This window comes from Carassius auratus, chromosome 50 (assembly GCF_003368295.1).
Source record: "Carassius auratus strain Wakin chromosome 50, ASM336829v1, whole genome shotgun sequence".
In the NCBI taxonomy this organism is placed as follows: domain Eukaryota; kingdom Metazoa; phylum Chordata; class Actinopteri; order Cypriniformes; family Cyprinidae; genus Carassius; species Carassius auratus.
The window spans coordinates 3,644,902-3,663,196 of record NC_039292.1 but is presented as its reverse complement, the minus strand read 5'-3'; the positions used below and the strand labels follow the sequence as shown (position 1 = coordinate 3,663,196).

Here is an 18,295-nt window from a genome sequence, read left to right as displayed (position 1 = left end):
ACCACTATCTAACTGCAGCCACGGTGCGCCGGGAATTGTAGTTTAACGCTACATAAAACGTGTCAGACAGTTTTAATATGTATATGAATATGGTTATGAACAGCAACGAATAAAATCTGTCAACATTGGTTGACTTAGGTTATCTAAAACTACATTTAAAAACTGATGGGGAAAAGTGATTTCAGAAGAAAGGGAACTGGAGATTTAATACCTGAATCAGGCAGCTTTCTTGCGAACTATGAAACAATCGAAAAATAAAATGATAATCATAATACATTTAATCCTTAGTGACTAAAGAACCAAAATAAGCAAACTAACTTTATTACTTTGGGTACATTCAATTTCTTAAATGAATCCTACACTAGAAAATATAGTTTGAAACGAACAAAAGCTAAACTACTAATCTGCTTGGAATCAAATACATTTCATTACTTTTCGTATACTTCAACTAAATGAATTTTCTCAGGAACAGGCTGTATGAAATCAACATTCATGGAAAAAAATAAGACAGTTAAAGAGTAAGAACTCCTTTTTATTTATTGAAAACATTATAAAATATGTACTCAGTTGTTCATTTCTACTAACGTTTACATGAACCGCTATAAGCAGAAGCAGACATATCATCAAATGGTCCAACAAAGACTTCAGAAAGAAAATCCTGATCATTTATATGAGAACATTTAGTGCGATTTAAACTTTCCCCTTACGGTTAAATCAAAACTAATCCCTAAACACCTTCAGTAACATGATACTAAACAGTAACAGCTCAGGCATTGGCGCTTAAGTCAAACTAGTGCTAGATCTTTACATTCACAGTAAGATTATAATGGCCTTTGATAAATCAGATCAGGCCTTGTTTGGATGCACTACCACAACACAACAGCTAACAACCCACTCACTGTGACCAGATACACAAACAGCCTGATATACTTACAGCATACACTTTGGATGACTTCCTGATTTTTTTTATTATTATTAATATTATTATTATCATTTATCAAATCCAAAACACTAAGTTTCAGTATGTGATTACCCTGCAGAAATAAAAACAGCATCAGCATGATGAATGATTTGGCCGTTATGGTCTCACGCACACATTCACGCATGCAAACAGAAAGTAAAGTTCTTCGTTTTTGGTCCAGTCACGGCACTGACCCATGTTAAACACGTCCGAAGAAATATCCGTGTGTGAGGTGCTTGTGTAACAGGCACACTAACTTCCTTCAGCATCCTAAACAGCAGAAGGACACAGCAGATTAAATAATTACATTCTTATAGCTTTTTAAATATAGTGTTATAGTTCATGCAGGATGTTTTGGAACTACTTCCTGTGTTCCTACCTGCTAAATGTAACTTAAAAATAACTTTTTATTCATAAATGGCTGTATGTGCACTTCCTCTGTTAGTTCACTGCATAGTGTTCTGCATCGAAACGTTTTTTTCCTGATCACTAAACTCAAAACCAGAGGAAAAGTGGACCCCCAAACTCTAAACGCCTCACCTATGTAACAGCTACAAATACATTTTTCCTAAAATATACAACAAAGCTCTCTGTGAGTAAAGACAATGATGGCATCATCTATCTGGATGCTGCTCGACAGACACCATGAGCGTTGGCATGATCTGTACAAGATTATAAACACAAACGTGTGTCCGTTTGCGATGTGCAGCGCATGGCTATTTGTGTGTGGAAGGATGGATTCATGACTTCCTGTGTCGGACTGTGTCCGTACTGCCGTTTAGTTTACTACGGCCAGATGTGGCCAAATTGCTGGCATCGGCGTGTCCAGGGACCCTGTCCTGCTCCGAAGACCCTTCCTGTCTGCGCTGGCGGGTTTCTTTGTATCGGAGCGTGATGTCACTGTCAATGCAGAAGACTTGGTCAATTAACATGTTAGTCAAGACATCTGTATATATATATATATATATATATATATATATATATATGCACAGTGTAAATCCAGTATTATATGCTGCAAATTATACAGGGTATTTGTGCACATATATAAATAAATTAGAAAATTAAACAAAATGTAATATAAAAATCTATATTTATACTTACTGACAAATTTTATGCATATAATGTATCTGTTCTGTAGTCCATTTTTTAACACTATATTGTTGAAACATTTTTGGAAGTGAAAAAGTTATCCAAAGACTGATTACTAGATGCATGCCACTCATGCAAAGTGATGAGGCTGATTGACAAGAACAATATTGCCCACTGTTACACACACTATACTTAAAAATAGTAAAAGCAGAATAGCATATATTGGGCAAGTCTACAAATAAATAAATAGTACGTTAGTGTTCCATTCTGAACAGAACCTTCATTCTGATGATTCATTTTTACTATTTGTATATGATTTATGTTCTTATAAAAGGTCAAATAATATTTTGCATAACACATTCCCTTATTGATAATAATAATTTACTTAATCTGCATTTTATATATTGCTTTCTGTAATTATGTTGACAGAGCTGATTTGCAGGTTACCGGATGAAGAACCGCCACAAGGTCCAAAAGAAGATGAGGACGATTCCAAGGGTCCAGCACTGTGTGACGAAGAAGGGGATTGGCAGCATAATGGTTTTCGGATCATATTTGACCACGATCAAAAACTCCGTAACAGTAATGGTCGCCACAATCCATGCTTGCTGGCCCAACTTTTTATAGAATTTCCTAAAAATTCAAATGATTCATTAGATTTACTGCAAAAATAGAAAAGAAGGCAGTGAATTGCTTAACAAGGTTATATTTTAGGCCTCATAAGCATATCCTAGCATATATGTACTCTCATTCTGACGGTACCCATTCACTGCAAAGGATCCATTGGTTAGTAAAGCTTGATTTGGATGGTAATTGTTTCTCATGGAGATGTAAACTATATTCAGTATTTACAAGGGTTAGTTGGTAATGCAGAAAAATCCCTAGTCGAATTACCTACTGTTTGTGACAAACACCAAGGTTGTGAGGTAATATAATTGCTGTCTGATTTCACATGTGAGTTTACAAGAAGAAATCAATTCAAAATTCACTGTTTAAATCATTTTTGACCACTGTTGTACACCGTTCAGTAACTCGGTAACTGTTGCACTATGCAGTAATTTGCATGCACATTTATTACTCAAATGATGGAAAGTATTCAAGTACAACAGTTGATAACTGCTCCACCACAACGAAGAGTAGAGAAGAAAAGCATGTTAACATTTGAAATGGGTGATTATTATGAAAGCATCAGTCTGCAATATAATTTTAAAATATACGTTATACTTTATAGTTATATACATAAAAATATAAACCAAGCAGCTTTATGTTTACAAGACAGAAAACCCATTTCAATTGTAGCGTGTCTATTTTCTTATTTTTAAACAGATTTAAATAATGGAATATTATTAAATGTGAATTTCTTCCCATAATTCATTAGCATATGACATTTTATTTACAGCAGACAACCATGTGACTGACCACGTGTGCAGCACATTTCAAGGTTTGTAAAATCACAGAACTCGCTCCACTGTGAATAAATTAATTGCCATCTGAATCCATGAGATTAATCGCTAAGGTGACATGTAAATCTATTTTTACAGACATCCAGATGAGAAACAATAACCATCCAAATAGATCTTGAGTAATGTAAAGCTAAATTTCTCCAAATCTGTTCAGATGAAGAAACAAACTCATCTACATCTTGGATCACCTGAGGGTGAATACATTTTCATTTTTGGATGAACTTTTCCTTTAAGCCAGGAAGCTGCCTTCAAACAGTGGTTCTCAACCTTTCCACCCCTCTATCCATTATCCAGGTAATCACCAATAGCAAACATAAGTTATACGTGGATGCCCTGTTTTATTCCTGTACCACCCCACTGAGAAGTGCTGCCTTAGAAGGTAGCAGCCTACACAGACAACAGCTGAGACAGCTTATTAGGGTTTAAAAAGCACTAGACTGTACTTACGGATCATCCATGAAGTCATAGATCTCTCTCATCGCCACTCCACCCACGTTCACAAAGAAGATGAGCCGCAAAAGCACCAGATAATGTTCAGGAGGCATCCACAACACAAACTTCAGATAAAAGGTATTCAGCTCTGCCAATAAAAACTGCAAAAAAGTGTGATAAAAAGACCTCATTTTTCATTCCAAATCATTGTGCAGTGATTACATGAGCTGGTCATGTGACTTACCATGAAAATAATACCCAGCACCGCCAGCCACCTTCGCAGATTAGATGCGGGACGCCATTCAAACTTCACCCAATTGTATGGAGTAAACTGGAAGGCAATACGCTTAATTTTCCCTCTGAAACACAAAATGGCATTAATGTCATGACATTTTAGTTTCTGACCTGCAGACACATAATTTCAGAAGTTTATTGTGCTTTTACTTGTATGTAGGAATGTTCCACAATCCCTGCCACTGATAGGGTTTCATGGAGAGCCAACCGAGAGTCTTCATGCCACAGTAAATGCCCAAACCGTTACAGATCAACACATCCATGATCCACTACAGCAGGAGAGAGTCATATCATGAGGACAAGTTCTGTCTGATCTCTTTAAAACAGGATGATGCATGATTCACAGGGTGTTGTACTCACATGGTCCCACCAGCACTCTGAGAAGTTGGGCAGCTGGTGTTCAAGGCTGTACTCCAGGAACTCAAACATCACACTGATGATCATACACATCCACCAGTCCCTGATCACCAGCGTCTGACACACACAGACACAAACACATGACTAATAGTTTCTAAATAAATTTCTGATGCTGTCTGTTGCTTTTAGAGGTGTGGAAGTGCATTCATTATCCAAACCTTAGGCAGAACAAATCAAATGCTTGCTGATCAGTTCAGATGTTCAATGAGTTAAATCAGATTTGACTAACCTTAATGTACCAGCCAAGAAAATGGGCAGGAACAAATCCATCCATTTTGTCCTGTTGGGAAAATAATAATATAATAATACAAACTATTATTTCCTACTGCAAATTCAAACTCAGGTATTAAAATTCAAAAGTATCCTATTTATTTTAATAAGTTTCCATGGTCTTATCAATGAATCAGTGCATGTCATTTTAAATAAGAACAGTTTTCCTAATAAAAAATTAAAAATATAGATTTTTGGAAATACACCAGATTAAAAAGGTAAATGCGTTTTCATGTTGTTCCTACACAGCTGTTTTATGTCTCATATCACACCACATCCTTTTCTCACATTATAATATTTCAATTTAAATCAATATTTCATGTCTATTTATTTATTCATCAAGTAATCATATAAGAGCAGGGTGATGTATAGTCAGATGGACATTATCATTACAGAGTTTATTCAGTGAAATACAAATGACTGTACATTATCTGTAACATACTGTTATTTGCATAATAATTCTGTGATGACAGATCCGATGAATATTTGACTAGCAACCTTCTGTAACACATACATCTGTATTATCAGTATCAATACCGTTTATTAATGTTGATTTGAATGCATACCCAGATATTGTGGTAGGGGTCAGCAGGGTGACCAGGGTCATAAATGAGACAGTTTCCACCATAATCTCTTTCAGGAAGAGGGACGCCCAGTTTAGGGTCGATGTACTTCATAAACTGCCTGCCATCATGCACTGTCTGGAAAAAAAGTTCGAATTTAGTATGACACAATATGGGCAAAACATATGTAAAGTTGTGTCATTGTAGCCGATAACAAACCTGAAACAGGATGAAGATGAGGAAGAGTTCATACACAACAGAAACGCACAGCCAGAAACGCCAGTATGCTGCAAAGACAAACATGTACCCATAAACATGATTATATATATTACATATGACTAATATACAAATAACTCAAATTATAAGTCTTATACAGGAGGTTTTTTGTGGTTTATGTTGGATGATTGAATGTTTGTTGTCTGTAACACACCTGAACTCTTACACTTTATCTGCATTTGGGTTATTGGGTTGTGTTGATTATATAAGTTTGCATGATTATTTTGACATATCATCAGAAATATTATTTTCTTGAGTTTTAGCTGCAAACTCAAAATATAGTACATATTAAAACAAATAAAACTTATAAATACATATAAACAATTACAGACAATGCATTTTATAACCATTTTAAAATTACAGAAAATATTTTTCTTTCAATAACATAAGAAATATAGCAATTATTCAAGCTATTTTAGTGTTTCTGTAAGCCATCATTAATTAATTAAAGTGATGTGACCTGTAGCCAAGTATGATAACACATACTCAAAATATGTGCTCTGCATTTATCCCATCCAAGTGCACATACACAGCAGCGAGTAGTGAACACACACATACACACACACACACACACACACACACACAGTGAACACACACACACACTGTGAACACACACACGGAGCAGTGGGCAGACATTTTTACTCAAGGCCACCTCAGTCATGGGTAATAAGGGAGCCACCACAGACATTATATTCATGAAGCATTTAGTCAAAATGCAAAAAAAGGAACTTTTTAACTTAACATGCCTGAATTAAGGATGTGAGATTAAGATTGTGATGCTCGACTGCAACCTTTTTTTTTGCATCTACTTCTTTCTATGTTGGAGCCCCAAGAAACTATTCTATTTAAAAACAACCTTGTATGCTTAACTGGAATGGAAATTTAACACCATTAACTTTGACAGATAGCCCAACTTATAATTGGTGCTACATTCATTTGTTATCTCCTGCCTTTGAGAGGCCTGAATGAATCCTTCAATCATCTTTCAGGATTCAGTGAGTGATGTGTTGAAAGGCCTGGACTAGCTCGTCTACCAATGCAAGTCGGCCCTCATAACAGCGAACACAACAGAGAGCGTTTTGTAGGAGATGTGAGTAACTGTTGGTATAACCGTATACTCATTCTTACTCAATGTTGAAACTGTTTTAAACTGTCTCTCAGAATGCTACTTCAATCTACTCATAATTAAAACAAACTACAGCCAAGTTACACCTTTGAATAGTTAGTTTCATTACAAATTTATAAGTAGCAGCTACCTACAAAAAAAAGCTATATTTCTCAGGCACACAAACAATTAAGATTTGCAGTGAAAGCATCAAACTTGAACACAAATTTACAGTAGGGCTGCAAAATGCACACTGCCAACTGTGACTCCAATTTAAAACATGAGTTTGGGCTGCACAAAAAAAAAAAAAAAACGCAGGAAAAAAGACAGCACAACTTGTCCAAAAAGTGTGATTATATACCAGTATTTTGATTTGATTACTGACTTTTATTGCCACATAAGCATCTAAAGCAATCTTCATGTTAGTTACATTACACTGCTATTTGTTGCAAAGCGTGTTACTGGAAAAGCTACACTGTTCTTAAAACAGCTTAGTGACTGTCACACTACTGAAACCTGTGGTTAAGTCACTACTTTTAGCTACTCCACATGAACAGTACTAAGAGACCTACAATTCTAGCATCTCAAAGTCGACATGAAGGTCATGTGAAACCTGAATTAAGGTCATCTCTGAATAAAGGCTACTGTTCTGACTTCAGGGTTAGATCATGTAAAGGTTACAGACCTGGGTGAGGACGTGTGAAGGGACCATCTTTAGCTTGTGTTACTCCGAAACAAAGGAACACCAGAATACTAGCCACAATTCCTCTGAAAAAGACAAAATATACACAAAATAAAACAAACACTGGAGAAAATGCGAGTGGTTCTTTATATGCAAAATTCTCAAGATGCCAAGGTGGTTCTAGGATGTTTCTCACCCTCAAGTTCTTCCATGGGTAAATATATATGTATATATTATTGATGTCACTGGCTACCGGCCACTCTCTGGTTAACCACATTCTTTAAAATATCTTCTTTATTGCTCAACAGAACAAAAAAACTCATACAGGTTTGAAACAACTTGAGGATAAGTAAATGACAGCATTTTAATTTTTGGGTGAACTATCCCTTTAATTATATATATATATATATATAATTTTATAAAGTTATAGTTTTTAAAGTCACGGTTCGGTTCATTTTCGGTACAGTAAGGGATAGAAATGGAAACATTAAACTCCAGGTTGTTCGTTGCTATAAATTCTTTTAACAATTTGTTTACACTTTTTTTTTAAATACTTTTTAATAAAAATTTTATAAAATTAAAAAAGAATAAGAAACAAAATACTGCTGCAAAGTTCTCCACTAAATAAAATACTCTCAGTCTCAAACCAATATCATATAATAAAATATAATGAAACCTATAAATAAATAACTATGATTACAGTGCAGCATTACCAATCCCAGCTTGTAGGCCTGCTCGTATTTAAAAAAAATATATAACTTTTCCAAAGTGTGAAGTTGCAGTATCAACAGTTTCAGTTTTTAGACCTGCTCAGATTTCGTTATTGCGTTGGACCGATCTGAATTAAGACCAAAGGTTTGTTTAAATGCCGACGGGAGCTGTGTTTGAATTACAATCGTTTGTTTCCTAGTTGTAGTGATGTTCACACTCGCGTGATGCCTTTTGAAAACCTTAGGCCGGTGACACAGTGGCATATTGCACCTGTCAAACATAGTCTATTTTGCCGTCAATACTGTTGAAGGTGTCCTTTATCAGTAGGCTTTATATTTATGCTCAACATGAAGTCGTGAAGACAAGATCCTGGTCGGTCGGCGGCCTCCCTCTATGTCAGCTACAGTAGCAGCAGCGTGCCAGCACCGCGTCAGGCATGATTCTGGTGTGTAAAGACACAGAATGGAGTTCTGATATGGAGTGGTGATATGGAGTTCTTATGAGGCTATTTGTTTGTCACAGTTCTCTGATTGGTGGGGAATCGCTGCTGAATCATGGGTAATGTAGTTTTTCCACCAGGAAATTAGTTTATGAAGCTTAAAAGCCACCTCTTTTCTGAGTTCTTGTTTTATAGGTTGCTATTCAGTTGCTATTTAGGTGTTTCAGGTGGTTGTCTAGTTTAAATACTTAGGGGTTGGTTAAAAACTTGCAAGCACCACTAATAAAACGACTCATTGCATTCATACTGAAATACTTCTGATAAAGTTCACATGCTTTTGAGCACAGTGGGTCAGTCTGTGTGACCTGTACTTTGTGATCAGCAGCAGATGTCACACATAACCCTGTTAGCCAATAGAAAGCATGACACTTGCCAAGGCCCTCCCAGCTATAGCCATGTGTCATTTCTGTCCACATCAGAGCACCTTAGCTTCTCTTCAGAAGGTGGCAATGTGCCTCATTGTCTAGCACTGAACTGCATTCTGGTCTCAATGCTAAAAGTAAAGGACACACTGACTGCTTGCAAGCCCTACCTTTTAGTGTTGTACGCTGTGTCATGTGGTGTTTCCTCCAACAGTGTCACATAAACTAAAGCACATGTCAGGATGAATAGCACTGTCAGAGTATGTGCCCTCCTGCAGAGAGAAAGATGAAACAAGAGTACAAAGCTTGCATTCAAACGTTACTGGCAGAAGTCTGTTTTTTTCACATTCAAAACCTGCTGAGCTGGTATACAGGTTGATCATAAACAAAAGCACACCTCAACACACACACACACACATTTGGACAATTAAGAGGTCAAGTGTTAAATCTCACATATTTTTTCCTTTTTGTGTGATCTATCCCTTTAGGCAGTATTCATATTAATAGAATTCATTTGTTTTTATATTTGTACTCTGATTTAGTTGTTGCATTAAAAAATTAAAATAAAACAAAATTGTTTTTGAATATTAGTTATAAAATCCCAAAACAAAGTGAAAAAATTAATGCAAATAAGTTTCTTTTTGCATTAAAAATCTGGTTAAAAAAATTACATTGGTTCTAAATATTTGTAATTATAGAACAATTTTGCATTAGAACTATTGAATTTCTATTATTATTATTATTATTATTATTATTATTAATATCATCAACAACAATAATTTGTTGCATGCATATCATGTTGTAATCTGATTTAATTACGGTACTGCATTAAATTAAAATATAATACAAAAATAAATTATGAATATTGGCTGAAACGGTCCAAAACAAGACATGCAAACAATTAGTATAAATGTTACTGGATTATAATTAATATTATTATAATTGTGATTAATAATAATATTAATATAATAATGTTTCTGTTAAAGTAATTTAGAATTCATTTGTATATTAGAAATCTATCAAATGTCATTCTTTGGCCAGTAACCTTGGCCAGTTTTTGACTCTATATAGTCGGAGTATATTATAACTAACAGAGAGAAGGGTCTAGGTTTAAACTAATGTGATACAGTATAAAACTATACATGGATCTGTCATGGTTTCTTCTCTATAGTTCTGTGTATAAAAGCCTAGGAGTGAAAGAGACTCGTCCACAGCATCATCTTAAAGCCTTTAATTGATCGAGTATCATTCTGCTGAGGTTGCAGAAGAGAGAAAAGCCGAGCAAAGCTATAATTCTACCGAACAGTCTCTAGACATCACACACACAGCCGTTCAAAAGTTTGGGATCAGTAAGATTTTTTTAAAGACGTCTCTTCTGCTCATTATGACTGCATTTATTTGATTAGAAATACAAAAGAAAAAAACAGCATTATTGTGAAATATTTTAGCAAATTAAAATTGTTTTCTATTTGAATATATTTTTAAATATAATTTATTCCTGATGAAATCTTTCTAATATGAATTCATCTTCTTTGATGAATAAAAATGAACAGTATTATTATGAATAGAAAAAAAACAGTATTATTACAAATATAAATATATTGTAACAAAATACACTACTGTTTAGAAGTTTGGGGTCAGTGTTTATTTTTTTCTTCTTTTGAAAGAAAGTAGTGCTTTTATTTAGTTTCTGTTAAATTTATAAAAAGTGACAATTAAATCAAGGAGCACAATCGGCTAATAAACATAATAATCTATTAACATAACATAAGAGATGTGAACTCACCAGAAGAATGTATTGGTTCCATCATCGAACACTTCACACTCAGACTGTTCGGTTAACGGGAGATCATCAGCACCAGACCTCTTCCACTCACCTTTAGCCATCACTGCAGAGCTTAAACTAAACCTGAACTAAACCTGACCTACCTGTGATTTCACTGAAAACTATCTAAACCCAACACACACAAACCAAACTTGCCTTAACTCAACACAACCTAAATTTGACCAAACACTTGTGATTTCAAACTGAACTAAACCTAGCTGACAGATGAACTCTCTTTAACTCAACACACATTTCAAGTCAAACTGAACTAAACCCAACAGCCCTGTGCTGATCTGACTCAACCTGACCCCTAACCCAACATACCCATGCTGTGGTTTACAACCAAACTAATCCTGACCAACATTAAAACTAACCCAAACCCAACTCACTTGCGCTGAGATTTAAACCTGAACGAACTAAACCAGAATAACTAACTAACCTAACCCAGCAAAAACTCAGTTTAACTAACTAAAACAGCGCATCTGTGCGGAGAGTTAAACCGTAAATAAAACTTAAAACAACTAAAATCAACCGGAGCTCGTGCGCGTCCCGCCACTGGCCGATAACGGAGCGCGAGCGCAAAAACCGGGTCAGCAGTCTCTCATGGACGAGAGGTTTGAAAAACCGGCAGGGAAATGACCTCTCCGAGCTTCATGTATGAACGCAACGCGATAGCACCATCCTCAGAGGACCAATAAAACGGTTTAACAGACTGTGGCGGACGCACACGCACCTCTAATGCACTTCAGAACATATAACCATCCTAAGGTCGCGCGGCATGGCGTCATTTCCGTTTATTCCACAGGCGGCGTCACAAATTTGTGTTTTTGGTCATCAAACCATGTGCACTGTTAGCATCTCTGTTCTGCATCCACAATCAGTTATGAACACATCATTATATATATTTATTGCTTATGCTTATATATATTTATTTATTATGTATGTACGTGATATGATATAAATGCAGGTGTGGAAAAGCTGATATATAAGTGCTATTACAAGTCTCAGTTAGTTTAAACGCAAAAGAGGTAGCAAGGGCTTTAAAATAATATAATAAATAAACAAAATAACAGATAGAATAGAAAAAGAATAGAGCAAGCTAGTGTTAGAGGTCCTTTTTTATATAATTGTATAATAAATGAAAAGAAAATAGAATACAAAAAGATTAGAAAGTTAGTTTGAATTTTATTTATTTATTTTTAAGAATATAATTAGAATAGTGAGTGCTAAAGTTGGAGGGTCAAAAATGAAAGAGATGCATGGGTTTTAAGTCAATTCTTGAAAGATGGCTAAGGACTGCTTGGATCGAGTTGGGCAGGTCATTCCACCAGGAGGGAAATTTTAATTTAAAAGTCCGTAAAAGTGACTTTGTGCTTCGCTGGGATGGCACAATCAAGTGACGTTCACTTGCATAACGCAATGCAGGAGCTTCTAGAGGGCACACAAGTTGAATTTAGGTAAATGGGTGCAGAGCCAGTGGTAGTTTTGTAGGCAAACATTAATGCCTTGAATTTTCTGCGAGCAGCTATTGGTAGCCAGTGCAAATTGATAAACAGAGGTGTGACGTGTATTCTTTTCGGTTCATTAAAAATTAATCTTGTCGCTGCATTCTGGATCAATTGTAAAGGTTTGATAGAACTGGCTGGAAGACCTGCCAAGAGAGCATTGCAATAGTTCAGCCTGGACAGAACAAGTTCTGAACAAAGTGTTGTGAAGCATGTTCTGAAAGAAAGGACCTAAACAGTTATATTATTGTATTATTATTATTATATTATTCTATTAACAGTTGAAAACATTTGTTAGAAATGTAGAAAAGTAACCAACTTTAATCAGTTACATTAATAAAGTAATAGAAATAGTTACACTACTTATTACATTTTAATAACTTACCTATTACATTTCCAAAGTAACCTGCCACTACACACAAACACACAATTATACAAGCTTATGTTTTACTTTATATATGTAGGCTACAATATAGATTATACACATTGTATAATCAAGTTGAGTGCACAGACAATATTTTAAATAAAGACATTTCATAACAGGTTTGTATACAGGATGACGGATGTGGTGTGATGAAAAGGTTTATATAATCATAAGAAATTTCCATCACATGATCACAGGAAACAGTCTGAGATACCAGTGCCTATGAGGAAAGTACATTAAACCAGGAACTAATAGACAAGACTATCATTATATCTATACATTATGTAAGCAGTCTGTTTATGCAAAAAATTATGTCCTGCTTAATGGTGTTTACAACTCTAAAAGCCTTCACAGAAAGCAGTCAGCACTAATACAGCACTTAGTATTTGTGCTGAGCAAACAGTGTAAACATGTCAGTGTTTCTCAGTGGAGCACAGTTCCCTTATTTATCATTGTAGGTGTTAACAAGGTCGTTAACTTCCTATCTGATCTTATTTAGATTCATTTAACGTACTACTACACTGTGATCAAAAGAGGGAGCTGTTGCACTATTCACAAACACAGAGTGCAACTACTGAACAGAAACGAATTATTTATCTTTTAACTACGGACTCAAGATTCAGGAGTTGATTTTTATTCAAGATTTTCAGCCCTTTTCTTTTTGTTATGTGAAGGTCACATTAACACTGAACTGAAGTTTATATTTTTATATTTTTATTTTAGGTTTCTGATTTCATGATTATATAAATGAATAAAGCTCACAGTAAAACTGAACTGAAGTTTATATTTTTATAGCTTTATTTTAGGTTTCTGATTTCATGATTATATAAATGAATAAAGCTCACAGTAACACCGAACTGGAAAGTTTATATTTTTATAATTTTAAGTTTCTGATTTCATAATTATATAAATGAATAAAGGTCACAGTAACACTGAACTGGAAAGTTTATACTTTTATCATTTTAAGTTTATATATAGCCTATATATATATATATATATATGTATGTATGTATATTCCAACTCTATAATAATATATAGGTATATACTGAAAAAGCACTTATTTAGTTTTTCCACTTTTAAATCATTTAATCAATTTATTTGTATTTGTTTTTTAATTACTAAAATATAAATGATAATGTCTTTAAAAGCGTGAAATAAACACGTTTCAAAATGCTAATAATTTATACGAATATCATCATAAAATAATTTATAATCAAGTTACTTGTTTAACAAAGACAAAACAGTGTCTGTAAAGAACGTGTTAAAACTAATATAAATAGTTATTTGTTAACGTTTTAAAAATCGATGTTTTTATTGTTTTATTCCAATCAAACTGTCAAATTAACTTTGTAGCCTATATGGCCTTTTATATGTATATTCTTTAGAAATATGATCTAATTTAACATTTTTTGATGGCTATTTGAAGTATTGGATTATAAATATTGTTTAATTAGACTGTTGTCGTTATTTTAATGTATTTCACTTGAGCGGCGGGGTAAAAAGCGCTAAAAACGAAGCGCGTATGGCAACGAGGCACAACCAATCACAGCTGACTATATGCGGGTCTAGCCAATCATAGGCGAGTAGAGGCGGGTCTATCAACAAGACCGAAGCAGTTGGAGATGTTGACCAATAGGAGCAGAGCGTGTGGTTTTACACACCGCTGAGGCGCAGGACTTTAAATCTGACGACAGTAAATCACGTCCAGAGCTGGAGGTTTACAATTTATAACGACGACGTGTGTTGTAATTCACACTGATTTTTTTGCCTTTAGGAATTTTCACACCCGTTTTATTTTGGATTTGGGCACTATCGACGATGTCTACCGTCCTGCTTTCCACCATCGCCGGGGAAAGACTGACCCGAAGGAAAACCGCTCCTCAGAGGAGCTCGGAGATTCTCCCGCTAACGTTACTGAAGCGCACGGAAACTTGCCGAAATCTGTTCGGACCTGTGGATCACGACGAGCTAAAGCGAGAATTGTCTTCCAAACTTCGCGAAATATCTGAACGAGATCAGCTGAGGTGGAACTTCGACTTCGGCGAAGGGCAGCCGCTGGAAGGGCATTTAACATGGGAGGAAAATCGAGCGGAAGACTGTCCGGAGTTTTACAGAGAAAGCACTGCCCTGTCAAAGAGAAATCTGATGGACTTTCCCACGACAGAAAATATCACACAAGTTCCCCCAAAATCTGGGGGTCCTTCAGTGATAGTTATGAAACAAAAGAACCAGCCAAACGAGTGTGACCGGGGGAAATTATCTCGCAAAACAGCCCAGACGAAGAGACTCGCAGACATGCGCATTACAGGTAACTAACCTTAAACAATAAAACTAGTAACTTAACGTTAATTTAACAGAACAATGACAATATATTTTAAATAGATAAGAAAGTGTTCATGTTTGTAATGTTCTGAATTTCTTTTCTTGTAGATTTTTATGGAAAGAGAAAGAAAATTGACCGCGTCCATAAGGAAAGCAGAAACATGGAGTAAATCACGTCTTCTGAAGAAAAAAGTCCGTGTCTGTGAGTCACTGCGCGGTGGCGGGAAAACGCCGGAAGTAATGATGTCTCAGAGTCTGACTCACGTTCTTATGTGATAATGTGATTCTGGAATTGTAACGTTATTTATTCTCTGCTGTTTGTGCGATTTGGATTTAACCGTATAGGAGCAGCCCTGGTTGCTCTTTACAGTGTACAACTGATAAGTAACTTTAATTTAAAGTCAGGACAAGTAAGCCTATTTATTGTTATCAGCATGTGTATATTTTGTAATGAAAAAAGTTATTTATTCATTGTTTTTTCACTTTTACATGTCAACTGTACTTTGTGGTCTAAAATGTAGCTTTTTTTTCTTGAGCAAAATCACAATCCTGAGCCATATTTGTCATTGTTGTACAGAAGTTACTTCAATAAATGTGTAAATATAAACTTAAGTTGTGTCTCATCCAGTCTGTATTCTTTTCTCCAGCTAAAGATAGAATGGTTAAAATAACAGGCTGTTCTCAAAACTTTTATAAGCATGCACACGCTGTGCTGACGGGTTTTGTGAAACTGAAAACTAGAACTATTACCAAACACCTTGTAACTTTACAGTAAGAGCACACACTCAGGATAACAGTTTTAGTTGGGTCATACTTAAGAAGTAATATTTGAGCTTTCTAATTAAAAATGAATATTTTCTGGTTAACATCAGTAACAGAAACTTTAATTTTGATAACACTATAGTATGAATAATAACTAATATTATGTAATAGGAATAAATATGTTTATAAATAATTTAATTATTCTATTATAAATATTAATTTAGTATTGCGGTACAATTATAGCTTAATATTTTGGATTATAATTATATTTTTATTTTAATTTTAGAAGTTTAGTAATTTTTAGTTTTATTTTTAGTTAATTTAGTACATCAAGTTAAACTTACAATGACAAATGTTGTCTTGGCAACTACATTTTTCAGTTAATGTATATTTTTATTTCGATATTTTTTTCTCACTAGTTTTAATTTAACTTTTACATGACCTAGTTATATAATAACCCTGATAATAAGATGATATATATTTGTAACATTTTCATAACCGAAATTATGTCACTTCTCAAAGGACAGTGCCACTGAGGAACTGGATGTGTGTGTGTGTGTGTTTGTGTGTTAAAGGACTAAAATAATGGAAAGAGAAACTGAGCACACCGACTGTCGATTGTAAGGATGTTTACAATAAATAAACATGTTTGCAAACGTTTCGATTATGAAAAAAATACAGAAATTTGAAATTACTGTTAATATATTGACAATTTTTCACGTTTGAATTTAATGGCAACATCATTTAAAACCAAGTTAATTATCCAAGGCAATAGCACAATGTATCATTACTGTCTGTCAGAAGCCCGAACCTCTTCATCATCAGCCTAACACCAGGATTAGAGGTTGGTTCAAAATGCCTTTGCAAGCACAACTAAAAGAAAGAAAATGCAGTCGGGGAGGGGAAGGGGACTGAATGTTTTCAAGACCACATAGAAAGAACAAAAGCAACTTTTAAATGAGCGGGAAAGATGAAAAGAAAGGATGAGAGCGTGCCATCTCGCTTTGACCTGCAAATGAGCCTGAAATAAAGCTCTGTGAGGCGCGCGCTCCTCCTACATCTCTCCACTCAGCGCGCGCGGCCCCCCGCGAAACACATTCTGGAGCGCGTGCTGCATACAAAAACACAGACCCGCTGCTGATCCGCTGAATAGTCATGCGTGTTTAACATCTGTATGACAGAAAGCCCATTTTCACCCTCAGCTGCGAAACAGCTGCGTACAAGTTGCGCCCGTCGTAGATTTACAATGTTACTATTATTTGAACGAATATAGTTTTTTTCCTCAGAGTTCATACCAGTTTCTTCAAACTTAAAATTTCAAAGCTCTCCTAAAATGGACAAAGTAGGCTACTTAAACTACAAAAGCTTACCTGTACAAACAAGATAAAAGAAACACCAGATGAAAGAAGCAGTTGAATGGAACAGGAATGACATCTGACCTCAAGAACAACTGATGTGGTTTAGGCACATACAGGGATAGAAGTCACGATTTGGGGACCATAAGGGTCTGAAACTTAAAGTCCACATCAAAAACATGCAGTTTTGTAAATGTCAGGGAAATGCACATCAAACATAATTTCAGTTGCAGTGAGTAGTTGCATTCAGTACTACAATATTTGTAAAACTGTGAAAATTAAATGAAATGATCTAATTATTTTTACACTACACTGTACAGATAATATTATTTCCAGGGTATAACGATTTAAATAATTACATCACACAATAATTCACAAGAAATCCAAGACTCCAGTCCATGGTGTGAAGAGAAACAAATCCATCACGTTATTTTAACCGTAAACCATCACTTCTGGCCAAAATATGACTCCATAATAAAGCTTCTTCCAGTGAAAAATGTATCTCCTGTTGTCCTCATACATTAAAATGCACCAGGGGCGGATCTAGAAAAATATTGATGGGGTGGCGAGAAGGGGGCAGGAATTTTTGAGGGGTGGCAACATATGGCAGACGTACTGAATTTAGTCACAGTTTTCACAGTTTGATGATAAATGTGCACACTATGGACACAGGCTATCATTTACAAACTTAATCTCATGCAATCAATGTCTTGCATTTGAAACAATTCATATAAGGAATAAGTGACCATACCCCATAAGCACCACCACACTCACTAATGCATACAGTATGGATCGACATGTAATCAAGAACATTATAAAAGGTTCATCGTTATCAATATGTCAATTTATTATAAGAAACACAAGACTTTAACAGCCAATGACATTTCCAGCTGGGGAGACTCAACTGATTTTCTATTGTTTAGTGTTAATCACCATCTAACTCAACCAGTCAAGAGCTACATGTAGCCTTAGATGTTA

At 35.2% G+C, this 18,295-nt stretch overlaps 2 protein-coding genes across 2 annotated transcripts; one reads left to right on the top strand and one right to left on the bottom strand.

The window, feature by feature from the left end:
* Positions 1–514: 514 nt before the first annotated feature.
* LOC113066680 (phosphatidylserine synthase 2-like) lies at positions 515–11,956 on the bottom strand. The gene is made up of 12 exons (XM_026238633.1): positions 10,911–11,956; positions 9,295–9,396; positions 7,556–7,638; positions 5,709–5,776; positions 5,493–5,627; positions 4,886–4,936; positions 4,600–4,713; positions 4,390–4,508; positions 4,190–4,304; positions 3,961–4,106; positions 2,498–2,683; positions 515–1,861 (listed from the first exon to the last, which is right to left on the bottom strand). Exons 1-12 carry the CDS (start codon positions 11,009–11,011, stop codon positions 1,702–1,704), a joined length of 1,380 nt encoding a protein of 459 aa, XP_026094418.1. The 5' UTR covers positions 11,012–11,956; the 3' UTR covers positions 515–1,701.
* A 2,454-nt stretch (positions 11,957–14,410) lies between these two features.
* On the top strand, positions 14,411–15,812 carry LOC113066430 (cyclin-dependent kinase inhibitor 1C-like). Its single transcript, XM_026238324.1, has 2 exons — positions 14,411–15,186; positions 15,309–15,812. Exons 1-2 carry the CDS (start codon positions 14,697–14,699, stop codon positions 15,368–15,370), a joined length of 552 nt encoding a protein of 183 aa, XP_026094109.1. The 5' UTR covers positions 14,411–14,696; the 3' UTR covers positions 15,371–15,812.
* Positions 15,813–18,295: the final 2,483 nt, after the last annotated feature.

Coding starts and splice junctions, on each gene's coding strand:
- LOC113066680 (XM_026238633.1), bottom strand. CDS start 11,011: ATGGCTAAAGGTGAGTGGAAGAGGTCTGGTGCTGATGATCTCCCGTTA. Junction 9,397..10,910: donor GGAACCAATACATTCTTCTG/GTGAGTTCACAT, acceptor TTCTCTCTGCAG/GAGGGCACATACTCTGACAG. Junction 2,684..3,960: donor TATGACTTCATGGATGATCC/GTAAGTACAGTC, acceptor TTGAATTTTTAG/GAAATTCTATAAAAAGTTGG.
- LOC113066430 (XM_026238324.1), top strand. CDS start 14,697: ATGTCTACCGTCCTGCTTTCCACCATCGCCGGGGAAAGACTGACCCGA. Junction 15,187..15,308: donor CGCAGACATGCGCATTACAG/GTAACTAACCTT, acceptor CTTTTCTTGTAG/ATTTTTATGGAAAGAGAAAG.